The sequence below is a fragment of the Equus quagga genome, chromosome 21 (genome assembly GCF_021613505.1).
Source record: "Equus quagga isolate Etosha38 chromosome 21, UCLA_HA_Equagga_1.0, whole genome shotgun sequence".
Classification (NCBI taxonomy): domain Eukaryota; kingdom Metazoa; phylum Chordata; class Mammalia; order Perissodactyla; family Equidae; genus Equus; species Equus quagga.
In genome coordinates this window covers 13,172,406-13,186,487 of record NC_060287.1, presented here as the reverse complement: position 1 = coordinate 13,186,487, position 14,082 = coordinate 13,172,406, and the positions used below count along the sequence as shown (strand labels likewise).

At 34.4% G+C, this 14,082-nt stretch overlaps 1 protein-coding gene across 1 annotated transcript in view; it reads left to right on the top strand.

Moving 5' to 3' along the window:
• SAMSN1 (SAM domain, SH3 domain and nuclear localization signals 1) overlaps window positions 1–14,082 on the top strand; it is a 131,482-nt gene that overhangs the window by 93,834 nt on the left and 23,566 nt on the right. Inside the window, 2 exon segments of the mRNA XM_046647940.1 lie at window positions 9,056–9,127; window positions 12,891–13,040. Coding sequence (XP_046503896.1) covers window positions 9,056–9,127; window positions 12,891–13,040 — 222 coding nt within the window.

Below are 14,082 nucleotides of genomic sequence, written 5' to 3'. Positions count from 1 at the left end.
ATTAAAATATTATTATAAGTAGAAGTAGCAGTTATAAGTAGAAAAAATCTAATATGTAGACAATAGAAAGTTAATTTCTAAATTTATGGGAGGATAATACATATTTCCTGTAACTGGAAATTTTAATCATCCGTCTTTGGTACTGCATTTGCTCTACCAAGGTACCTGGAAAACAACATCAGTAATGGCAATTTGCTCAGGGAAATTACTTATCTTAGAGTGGGGATAGTAAATGCATGAAATGTGTTACCTGTAATTCCTCGTTCCTCTCCCCACCATCTTCCCTGAAATACACACTATCTTCTGTAACTATGATGGACATGATTAATCATGACCTCTTTAACCGTAAGCCTGAAAGTGGCTTCAGAACCCTTCCCAACACGGGTCTCCATGGAGGTCTCAACAAACTATCCATGCTGGTGCAAGAACTGAAAACTTCTTGCCAATTTTGGTTTTGAGAGACAGTCTATCCAAACAATGGAAAATCCTAGTGAAATATTCTTGTGCCAAATATACAACAATTTTCTAGTACTGAAAATGATTACATTCACTGGAAACAATCTTTTTTTCCTCTCCCCTAAGGAGTTCAGGAGATAATTATGTTAGACACATTTTTGTCATCTAGTACTCCTTTTAATATACAGGGTGTGGTTCATCACCTTTTTGTTACCTTATCCTCACTTTAGCAGTCACCATCTTTTGATTCGGCAATTTCTAAAGAGTCCCTCAGTCAATAACTACACACTCTCTTAGAGTAAATAACTTCTGAAGATGATTAAGCAAATTCAAATTGTATTGATTTCAGCTAATTTCACTTCCAAAATCTATGATCATTTTAATGCACCTTTCTTTAGACTGACGTTAAATAATACAGGTATAGAAATATGCACACAAAATGCCTTTCATGTACTAAGTAGTCAGTATAAATAAGTATTTGTAAATGGATGAATATAAATTTCCAAGTTAATATCTATTATATAGTTTATTAATGTCATTTATTTTGTGTATAAACATAATCTGCTTTTAGGAACTGCTTCTATATTTGTGTACCATTCATTTGAATATGGCTATATTTAGCTCTAATTGATTGAAGTTACCTCGTTGACGGCATCAATAGAGTGTAAATTCCTCCAGGATAGATTCTTGTCTTATTCATGTGCACAGTCCTGACCCCAAGTACAAAGTTTAGCCATAGAAGCCACTTTGTATATTTATATTGAATTGCCTAATGGAAAACCTTATGGTCTTTAATTAAACATCAGCAAATCATTTTCCCTGGCTATAATGTGGTTAAGTTATAATTTGTTTTTTGTGTAGCTGTGAAATGTATGGTTTTCAACACTTCACTTGAAGAGTAATGTACGATTTGTCATCTGCTGTGGCTTTCCCAAGCCTCACAACTGTAGGCTTTTTCTCCATAGGGCCTACAGCACTTACGATCAGAGCAATCAATGTGCGCTAAAATGGTGAGGCATCAGCAAGTGGTCTCATAGAGAAGGTGGGACTTGATCCTGCCCTTGAAGAATTGGCTAGATTTTCGTAGGACGAAGAAAAGAGGAAGTGCGTTCCTTGAGAGAAAAACAGCATGAGCAGCAGCTTAGAGACATAAGTGAGTGTGTCCATACCAGCCAGCAAGAAGTGTCAGAAGTTCTGCTTAACCAGATTGACTAGCATTGCTTGATACCATGCGGAATCATGAATGTGCAATATGCTAAGTTTGGGCTTTATTTTGTTAACTAAGGATGAGCTAGTTAAACTCTCTGAACCTCAGTTTTCCTCATTTGTAAACTGGAGAAATCAATACCTCACACATAGAGAGGTTGTATTTACATAGTGAAATTAAAGATCAATCACTTGGCATGGAGCAAGGCCTCAGTAACCGTCACAACCATGTGGAGCAAAGCTTTACGTTTTAAGAAGAAGAAATGATGAGAACTGGTACTTTCAGGAAATTAGTCCAGTGGTGTGATGTTAGATGATTGGAGAGGAAAGAGTTTGGAGACTAAGGAGCTGAAAGTTATTGCATTGGCTCGGGAATGGCATTATAAACACATATTTGAGTAGCAGGAGTGAAAATAAATGCGTACCACAGAGATTTGGAAAAAGATTTGAGCAGATGTAGAGGCCGAAAGAAAGTGTACGTAGTACATTATGTTTTGCATTGTGTGTCCAAACTCCCCAAAGAAAGCAGTGAGCAAATATAGGTTTTCAACAGTGCATGTGGAGGGTTCAGAAAGCAGGCTCAAAACAGATCCTCAGGTCAACAGGCCATAAACAGAGAGAGCCTTGTGTTGGCACAGCTGCCTTCCAACCTGAAGGCAGGCAGAGAAGCCACTATGGGCTAGAGCAGCTATAAAAGTGGATTTCCTGGAGAAATTCTCGAAGATTTCAAAGAAGTAGTGTATATGAGACAGTCCTGTGATCAAGAGCGACTATTTAGTGTATTTGTTTCTGGGTTTAATAGTTAGAGAGAAAGAAAGAGAGAAGGCAGAGAAATTGTGCGCTGCAACAAGAATATAGGAGTGAGTGAGCCATGCAGAAGTCTACAATAGGGAAGACAAGAAGCTGAGCGGTTCAAAGGAGCCTGATCATGGTCACATTTCCCAAAGCTTTTCATTTCCATTTTATTCTATAGAGTTTTGTAAGAATTGGTGATATTAAGTGACTGAATTTTCACACAATGTGCTTTCTACCTGAAAAAAAAGATATTTAAGACATATCCGTATTATTTATTTTAAGAACTCCTTTCAACCAAAGTAGAATATCTTAATTTCTATTCAATTCCTAAAAGTACAGCATGACTTAGAGTCTAGGGATGCAGTGTAAATCATGATATAGGGTAATAAATCACGGAGAGGTGCAATTGAAAGTTTTAAATGTTTGAGTCTTTTTTACTCATAAAACTTGTTTTTGTTACATTAAATAGGCTGATATAAATAACCACTTTTACAGGATATGGATCATTCTGCATTGATTTTTTTAGTTCTAGTTTCTTTCCTGTTGGTAATTTGCTTTGAGGCAGTTTCAATTTGCAGAAAACATCTCTAGTGGCACGTCAACTTCTGAAAGTACAGCTTTAGCATGGAAATTTTGACACCACTTTAAAACACTCTGGTGGAGTCAGAATCTGCACTTCCTTTAGATATTTTGCCGTTGATAGAAAAGATACTGAACCAGAGATCAACTAGACTAACTTTTGTTCTGAGTCCAGATGTATATTAAAGATATTTAGAGCATTGACATGTATTTGAGCATTGGGTTGCCTTTACCCAAGGTTAAATGTCAGTGTTGAAGGCCATGTTTCACAGCTCTGATTGTCTTTTAGCCTTCAGTCCCTTGACACCCCACACAACCATCTCCCATTGGCACCCCATGATAGTGTAATTATTTAACACTGAGGCAATTCTAACAGATTATTTTAAGTGAGTTAAATTTGTTTCAAACTCTTCAAAAGATCTCAGCACCTGAGTTAGTTAGAACAATTAAATCCTCGAATGCCTTTGGACAAAGGCTGACAAGCTTATCTAGATTTAGCATACTATTATTGTAGAATATTCATATAAGCGCATGCTGAAACAGAATTCTGATATTCAGGAGCATGTTACTAACCAACGCTGTCTGTGCAGTATTTAGATGATGTGAGAACTCATTGGCAAAGGGTGTATAATTTTTAATTTGCCAGTATATTTCAAAATACTGCGGATGTCTGACTCACATATGCAAATCTTTTCTTTGAACTAGACTGTGAAACTTTTTCACCAGTGCTTACCCAAATATTAAGTCATGCTGGAGATAAGATTTTTCTTTAAGACCCCAAAAGTTGGTGGGTGGCTAAGAAATAAAAATAAGGGTCAAGTTCTTTTGGTTTTGGTCAAAAGGTTGATTCACATTTCCAAAAAGAGACTCTAACTCTCCTTCATCTTGATAAATTTAGGCTGGTCATTGTTCTAAGAAACCTATTCGATTCCATTCTTCCTATCGAGGTAACTTTCCACACTTTCCAACCTGCTCTGATAGCAAGTTTCTTTGCAAATAGAAGACAGGAGCAAAACTTTGTAATGGAATGGTATAGTGGAGAGTACATCAGTATGGTGAATTGAAAAAAAGAAATTTCTTTTTGCAAGTCCTGGTTCCTATAACAGTTTCCTCATTGGGAAGGACTCGATGATTTCTAAGAACCCTGCCAGCTTTATATGGTGAAATGACATTCTTTAATAATTAGAACTGTTATACAAATCTAGAGAAGAAATGTAACAAAAACATGAATCCTCTTAAGTTCTTTAATATTATTCATTGCATTGTGCAGTAAGGACAGACGTACACACGTGTTCGAACACCCCAAATGATGCCTGTTCAGCTCTGTTTTTGTGGAAGCCAAGATTATGTGGAAGAAGGTAATCTGCATCCTGTAATTACAGGTAGTCTTCAATAGGCAATCCAATAACATACATTTATGTCAGAAAGTTAGTTTTACTAAAATAAATTTAGAACACAAAACTTTATTTTCTCCTTAAATGTGTCTGCACTTCCAAACAACTACGGCCTAATCCATATTAATGACATGTTTACAAATTGTTTCCGTAGAAAGTTATATGACCACTAACTCTTTTTTTTTAAAGACTATTTTTTCAGAGCAGTTTTTATTTCACAGCAAAATTGAAAGGAAGGTACAGAGTTTTCCCATAGACCTTCCTGCCCCTACATATTATTAACTCTTTGTAAGTTACTTTTTAGCTATTATGTAGGTACTTTTTTTTAACCCGACATTTTCTTATGGGAAATTTCAAGCATATGTAAAAGTAGCTACCATATATATCCCCATATATATCCATCACCTAGCTGATCATTAGCTAATGGCCAGTCATGTTTCCTCTTTATCCCATACACTTGCTGCCCCTCCTAGATTGTTTTGAATTACAAATAAAAAATAACAGTACTTCCTCAATATCATCAAATAGCTAATTATCTGAAAGTTTTCCTTAACTGACTCCTGATATTTTTGTTACAGTGGTTTGTTTGATCTAGATGTAACTAAGATCCATGGATAGCATTTGGTTGATACAGCTCTTAAAGGTTCTTAATCTCTACTTTCCCTCTCCTCTTTTATTTCCTTCTGTTGTTTACTTGAAGAAATCAGGTCATTTGTCCTGTAGATTTTCTCATTGTCTAGATTTTTCTGATTGACTGCATCCTCTTGATGTCATTTACCATACTCCTCTGTCTCTGTATTTCCTGTAATCTGGTAGTTAGATAGAGATGCTTGGTGTGATTGCTCTTTTTTCTGAAAATATTTCATTGGTGGTATTGGGTGCTTCTATTATGAAGCACATATCCTGGTTCTCTCTTTCTGTGATTTTAGTAGCCATTGATGATCACTAGTCTAGATCCGTTATTGCATTAGGAGTTTACAAAATGGTAATTTCATGATTTCGTCATTCTTAATTGAGTAGCTAGAATATGCACAGATATATAGAGAGAAATTTTCCCTCGTTAAGTATTTAGTTACTCTGAAACATATTTCATACAAAAAAGACAGATTAAATGTTTGTCTTTCCATTTATTTGCCAGTTTTCTCAATATAAGTGTAACATTTTCAAAGGTGACCACTGAATTTTTTCTTTTTAGTATCATTATGAACTCATGAATTTTGATATATTAGATATATTTAAATGTGTTCAGTTATTATTCTTATTGATGCTAAAATTATCCCATCTTTGGATACAATCTATTGCAGTGAGAATATTTTCAATATGGCTCCTGTGTAGTTTTGACATGGCCCAGTAGCCTTTGGCAGCTTACTTGCTTTATGGTATGACAAGATCAGAATTTTGACTGAGAATCTTGACTCCAGACACCATTAACATCATTGCTTGTTTTCACTGTCCCTCAAAATGTGTATTTATATATGCCAATATTATTAATAACAATGTGATTACTGAAAACTGGTTAAAATTCAATTTGTCATTGTTTTTTGTCCTTTGGACAGTCATATTACTGTTTTGTTAAATAATTCCTCTCTCTAAGTCACCAATTCAATGTGGAATTAGGTTCATTTGTTTCACTTTTATTTTGAATTTTTAGGGATTGTTTTTATTTTTATTTAAATTTGTTTATAAATATGTTAAAGTTACATGGTTTTAAAGTCAAATCTACAAAACAAGATATATTCAGAGAAGTCCATTTTCTCTCCTGTCCCTTTCACTTTGTTTATTTTGCCCCGTTTCTCTAAGAAGAAACATATATATTTGCCTGTATTAAAACATATATTTCCAGTCTTAAGTAAATGGCAGCCTACCATGTACATTTTTCTCTACTTGGTTTTTTTCACTTATACTGGCGATCATTCCATAGCCATATAAAGAAATATATTTCAATTTTTTACAGCTGCACACGTTTCTGTTGTTTAGATTTACCATATATTATTCAATCAGTCCCCTCTTGGTGACTATTAGGGTTTAAAGGTTTTTGATAATATAAAAATTTTACAATGAATGTGGATGTGTAAATCAATTTATATCTAAGTCTGTGTCTGGTATAAATGTCTAGAAATGGAATTGCTCTATCAAAGGGCAAATACATATGTAATTTTGCTAGTTTTGCTAAATTATCCTCCACAGGTGTTGTGCCATTTCACAAACACATATCCAATGGCACAAGGACAGACTGTAAAGATTTATACAGAGTATAGTTGACTAAATATGATCTAATGTTGACAGAAAGAATTATCTAAAATATGAATTGCATTTTTATTTAAGTTACTCTTCTGTTGATAGTTATTTGTCTATATAATGGCTCTATCTTGATGGGAGCTGCTGTCACAAGATAATATTTGTTAAATCTAATCTAGTACGATTATACAATGGAAAATTATTAGTATTCAAACACATTCTCATTTATAAAGGACAATTATCTATGAAGCCAACTTGCTTCCACATGCTTCACCTTTTCATTAGAAACTTAACAGGAATAGAAATTATAAATTTGTTCATTGTCCATACCTCATATGAGACATTAGCCTTTTTCATCGTAAGCCATAACCTATACATTATGTAACCATCTCAGAGAGTCACTAACTTTTAGACTAAAGAATAATGAAATTTTTTAAAATGTCATTTTCAATGCTTAGATTTGCTTCTTAAGGATGTCGTAGCATGGATTGATATTATACTCCTCTGGCTTCAAGCTGTTGAGTGATTTGTAATGAGGTGACTGACAAAGTAATAGTCCTGAAGCCTTCTTAAACCACTACTCCTAAATCTACTTCTCTTTATCGATATAATGAGGGGAGAATTAATTTTAAAAGGTGGTGACTATTGATTACTTAATGGCAGAAGATAGTGAAGAGAAATGCTGAAGGGAGCCTGTTCTGTGCCCTCCTGGGCAACACGACCCATTATCCAGTGGTGGAAATCATGCTGTAACCTTCATTAATATTTAATAGGCAGGATGCAGGCTGGATGTAGGCTACAAAATTGCCCTAGGCATAGGCTCCGAGAGGCCATAAGAATGTTCCAAGTATATAAAAGAGTAACAAATTTCCCTGTGTTCAGATTGTTTATAAGCAGCACAACAATACACTCAATTCCTTTTTTGTGATCTCTGGGCATTGATGGCCTGGTGGAAACGCCTACTAGGCAAGTTGAAGTGATTAATTCTCTGTGAAGTGACTCTAGGTTAGTAAGCCCTGCATGAGAAAACTTTGTATTTTCCAGTGTGGTTCTCAATTTCAGCCCTTCTCTTTCTCTCCTCTTGCCACAAGCTGAAGGGCTTGTTCAGCAGGGGTGGCAAGTCAGCAAAAGGCGTTAATTGTGTCTAACACAGCCATCATCCTTGGGGCGACATTCTGCATCACGCTGTCTATCAAGTTAACCCCCTGTCACATGTCAGGATCTTTTTATTTCAGTTCATTTAAAAGGGAAACAAGGAGTTTTAAAGATAGCTGGTAGGGAGACATGAGTATAAGAGTGCCTGTAAGGACTAAGAGCCTTTGAAGCTGACGAGCTAAAATGGGCTGTGACTTCTGAAAGGACAATACAAGGTTTTATAGATTACTGACTCCCTTTATTAACTTTTCAAATCACCAGGTTATTTTTCAGTACCATGAGCTTATTTTGAAAATATTATAAGCTTGAAATGAGATAAAGTCCTTAAGATAGAATATATTCTTAGGATTTATGGGTATATAAAGGACATAATATCAGATATCCACCCTCCCAAACACTGTATAAAATTAAATAGATAGTGAGGAAGTGTCAATTTTTTGACCAATGACTCTAAAGAGTTTTGAAAATATGTTTAGGAGAATCATTTACTGTGTAACATAACAGGAATTGTTTATAATTACCTGCCTAGAATAAGTTATATAAGAATAAAAATTTAGCTTTGTAGGCAAAACGTCTCCAAGGGAACAAGTCTTCTATTAACATATGGAGCTTTTTCTCAAAACCAGTGAAAGAAGTTGACCCAGAGGTCTCATTGTAATTCCGTGTTAAATGTAGAAAAATTCAGTTTTATTCCCAGCCTTAGACTGTGCATGCCTAAATGCTATTTTCAGTTTATTAATAGGTCTGTGTGTATGCCTTCTCTTTCTGACACCCAGTAGAGAGTTTCAAATTATCAAGAGTTAGCAATGGGAAATGCATTTGTGTTCATTTTTTTTGATAAATGTGATCTCTGTGGGGCATCATGGTGGATCTACTCAGATGCATGTTTTTGTTTTGTTCTTGTTATTCATTTAGTAGTTGGTTGGTTGGTTAGTAATACTTGCCATTTCCAGGAGCAAAAGTAACACTGTAAATTAAAAATAATTTAATAGATTTTCTCGGAGGTGCCTAACACTCTAACTTAAAACATATGAAGACATTTATCAGCTATAAATATTACAATGTTAATAATAGTTATACCTTCAGTGCTTTCAGATATTCCAGAGAGAAGAGCTTTTTAATCTTGCATCTGCGAGAGTCCGATGCTTGTCTGACCAGAATCTATTCAGCAGCATTAGCAGTGAACGTCACAAATCCTAAATTTCCTCTCCTTTTCCTTTTCCATTTTACAGCGCAGCAGCAGTTTTGGGAATTTTGATCGTTTTCGGAATAATACTGTATCAAAACCAGAGGATTCAGCTGAGGTTAGTATTTTATTCCATTGTTTTGAATGTTACACAAACATTAGGAAAAATTATGAAGCCAGTATCACTTTTGCAAAGTACGTAAGAAAAAGAAATTTATTTAAAAATCATAGCCTTGGATATATTCTTGTGATAAATGAAGGATTATTTAGTACCTAGCACCACGCTTCGTGCTAAGAGTAAAAGGCTCTCTAAGAAGCCTGACACAGGTTTGAGAAGGCAGAACGTGAACTTGAGAGGAGGGTTACAATTTAAAGCAACGCAGACAATGCCAAATTTTCCAAGCATTTCCACCATAACACCATATGTGTTAACTTTTGTATAAATTGTAATTGCTGTAATTTGGGAGATGATTAAATGGCTTAATTGTAAATTTGTGAGGGAGAGCCTGTGGCTGCTCCGTGGCGTGCTCACACTTCTGCCATGTGCATTGAAATGTCGCAGTACTGTCCGTTCCACACGCATTTGCAAATCTTGAATACTTTAAATGCAACTTGGAAAAGCTTCCCATAAAATTAAATTTACAGAATAATAATAACTGCATTTAATTGAGCACTTACCATGAAGCAAGCACAATGCTAAACACTTTACCTACCTATAGGGTAGGAACTCTTAGTATTTTTATTTTATCATTGAGGGAGTATGTTTTATTGAGTAAGATCACTTCTAAATTACACAGCTGATAAATGACAAATGCAGAATGTAACATCTTGTCCAACATTTGCTATTCTGTTATACTGTCTCCTAAACCACGGGCCAACTGTCATAAGTGATTAATGAAAGATGTAACAACCAGTAAAATCGCAGAGAGGAGGGATATATACTGAGAAAGCTGAAGATACGTGTTTATCATTGCATCGATTCAGTGACTCCACATGGGGTACATTTGTTTAGATCAATATGTTTTAGATCTTACACACCTCTTAATTATTCATTCTAGTTATTGTATCTTTCCTTTTTCTTTTTTTATAGAATTTTTCCCATTATTATGTCTAATTTCTCAAAATACTTTTCGGATTCCTATATGCATCCATCTATAATATTTTTAAATATTTTTATTTCAGTAATGGATGTTCTAGACAAAAGAAATGGAAATACAATGACATCTATTCTATCTCCATTAGTACATATATATACATGCAGATGTATTATATATATATATATATATCCCATTTTACTCATCTATATTTTCATAACATATGCTTATGGATAAACTTGTATACAGCTATAAGTTCTATCACTATTTACATAATTGTAGATAACACAATGTAGTATATGTATATAAATAGTGAAAAGCCCTATATATTTTATTTTGTTAGCATATCATATAGACCTTTAACTTTCCATAATCATATATAGATATATCCTACTGTTATTTAGTTTCTAATTCTAGAGTTAACCTATAAAAGTTGGTCATGCTCATTCAAGTTCATTAATTAGTAATGGTGGCCTAATAACTTGTGAACCTGATAAAGTAGTTCGCACATTTTTCAACAACCCAGCATTCATTTTGTTCAACAAATCTTTATTGAGCACCTACCTACTCTGTAACAAAATTTCTGTTAGATATTCAGAAAGTACTGTTACAATAACAGATGAAAATTCCTACTTTATAAAGCCAAGAGTCTAGGGGGAGACAGATCTTAAAATAACAATAAAAAATACATATGTAAATAAAATTATGATTCAGGCTATAAAAGAGAACAGCATAGACAAGTGTTAAAATTAAAAACATATTGAGGTAGTTTCTTTGAAGCTTCTGTAAATAATGATAGAAAAACCTGAAATTAAAAATATTTGTGATACTTCTTTTGAAGCTTAGGCAATGGTAAGTTAACATAGGAAGTAATAAAATAATATCCTTATTTATTTAGTTTGTAATTGTACAATGAAGACAAAGTTTAAGTAGAGAAAAGAGAGAAGAAAAAGGTTAACTCTTAAATTCTAAGATGTTTCCAAGTTATATTTTATTCAAGGGTTTTGAATTAAGCAAAGAATCTTGCCTTTATAACCTTGAGTGTAGAAATTAATAAAGTGCAATGAGGGCTTAAATTGGCTGTCCATTCATATTTATCATAGGCAATTTGGGGTAAGAAATGAAGCAAAACATAATATTGATTAATAATGATGTTAACTATGTGGTGAAACCTTCATATTAAAATACCCAAGTTCACTAAAGAGAAGTTTCCTGTGATTTTTCATATCCAGGAATGACTGGCTGCCCATCTATCGAGAATGGTCAGCAGTGCTAGAAATGACCTTCAGGGGTCCTTTCTTGCACATCTGAAATACTAAGGCTATATAACCCAAATATGTCCTCCAAGAAAAAAAAAATGAATTCAAAGTTCTACATGAGAAATTTCACTTATTCACAAAATATTGAGGGTCAGTTATGCTACTGGAAGTATTTTAGACACTCAGAATAAATAAAACATAAAGTCTCTAGTTTCACAGAGCATACATCCTAATGGGAGATGCAGGCAGTAATCAAATGAACAAATTGGGTAATGGTAAGTGCTTACAAGAAGAATGAATCAGGGTAAACAAACAGGGAATATGGACAAGTGTGTGGGCTATTTTAAAGAGGGTGATCAGTCTGCAAGTTTCTCTCCTATTACTTGGCATGCGAGTAGAAACTTGGATGAACAAAGGAAGACTTTTGTGGATATCTAGGGGAGGCCAATGGCAAGAGCAAGTGCAAACCTTGATGGGAACATGAGAGAAACAGCAAGGGGTCTAGTATGGCAATACTTAATTAGAGTTGTGTTCAAGCTTTAGCATGTGTCAGAATCACTTGAAAAGTTTGTTATAACACAAACCGTCCCCAAGTGATGCTGATGCTCCTGGTCTTGGGACCACATTTTGAGAACCACTGCTATAGTGAGCAAGGGAAATCTGAGAAGTAGCTAGAGGTGAGATGGTGAGCATATTTTATTTCCTATACACTCTATATAATGTAATGTATATTACATTATAATACATATTATATTAATTATATCACATTATTTTATGTTATATTATAGATCCTTGTGGGCTGTGAACTTTGCTTTATTCTTTGTTAGATGAGAAGTTATTGGTTTAACAAGATTTTTGATAAGCACAAGGCAGAAGCAGTCCAAAGAGAGATTTGATTAGTATAGCATGTGAATTACATGAAGACTTCTATGCTAATGGCTGGAACCAGCTCATATTTGCTTTTGCTTGAGAATGTGGGAAATGTGCATGCATACTCACCTGCAAGATGAAAAAATTGCAGTTTCTTATTGGATTTAATTAACTCCAAAACTTCTTAAGAACTATCCATGACCATTTCAATTGCTACAAGAAGAGGATATTTTAATGCCTGTTCAACGTGGATAGATGCTGCAGCCTTTCTAAAGTCTCCAATCAACTATCTTCCATCTAAGTGGACATAATCACTCATTAGGCCTAGCATTTAATTCTATTTTGTCCATCTCAAAAACAGGAAGGACTAAAGTGGTGCAACCATACAGCTATTAAAAAATAGCTAAAATTCTGTATAAAAATTTCAGATGTGACGCTCAGGTCCTTCAACATCACAAGTTTTACCCTCTGAGTTTGTAACATAGGTAACCAGGCCTAGACAACTTTAAAAGTGTGTGTTGTGTCTAGATTGAAATTTTGGAGGCGGCTGCACAGAATGTATAGGAAGTTCTCCAGTATGAAATCTCTCTCACGGTGTTTTCAGATCAGTGGTTTTTATTGCTTTATTATTTTGTCTTTTGCAAACAATTCTAACTAGGTATATGAAGGGGAAGCCATATGTGAAAGTGGAGAACAAAATAAAACTTCAAATAATGGAGGAAGTTTAGGTAAAAAAATGAGAGCTATTTCCTGGACAATGAAGAGAAGAGTGGCTAAAAAGTACATCAAAGCCCTTTCTGAGGAAAAGGTAAGTGTACTCTGTTAATCACTTGTGTTTTTCTATTAATTTTTTCTTGAAACATTCGCCAGGCTCTTCTTCTAGACATAGAAGTACTTGGTGCTTTATGAAGGACTTCAACACCTATTTTCCCCCTCAATAATTGTGCTCAGAATTTGGGTGGAATAAAGTACTATTACTCCCATTTTAACAGAGGAAACTGAGGCCCAGAGAGTAGTACGTGAAGATTATGTGTCATTTATGTCGCACCAAGCGGCAGTAATCATCCCTTTTTATTGCCAAATAATATTCCATTTTATAGATAAGCCACATTTTATTCATCCTTTCATGAGTTGATGGACATTTGGGTTGTTTTCTCTTTTTGGCTGACACAAATAATGCTGCTATGAATATTTGTGTTCAAGTCTTTGTGTGAAAATATTCTTTCATTTCTCCTGGGTATATGGTAACTCTGTCTGATATTTTGAGAAACTGGCAAACTATTCCCCAAAGCTGTTGCATCATTTTACAGTCCCACCAGCAATATATGAGGGTTCCAATTTCTCCACATGCTTGCCAACACTTGTTATTGTCTGTCTTTTTGATGCTAGCCAGCCTAAAGCATGTGAAGTGGAATCTCAATGTGGTTTTGATTTGCACTTCCCTGATGACTAATGATGTTGAGAATCTTTTCATGTGCTTATTAACCATTTGTATATCTTCTTTGGACAAATGTTTGTTCAAACCTTTTGCTCATTTTTTAATTGGGTTATTTGTCTTTTTATTGTTTACTTTTAAGCATTTTTAAAGTATATTCTGGATACAAGTCCCTGATCAGATATATGATTTGCAATATGATATATTTTCTCCCATTCCATGGATTGTATTTTCACTTTTTTGATGATATCTTTTACAGCACAAATGTTTATAATTTTGATGTAGTCCAATTTATCTATTTTTTCTTGCTTGCTTTTAGTATTGTATCTAAGAAACTATTGCTTAACCTAAGATCACAAAGATTTGTGCTATGTTTTCTTCTAAGAGTTTTAGTTGTAGCTCTTAAGTTAATGTA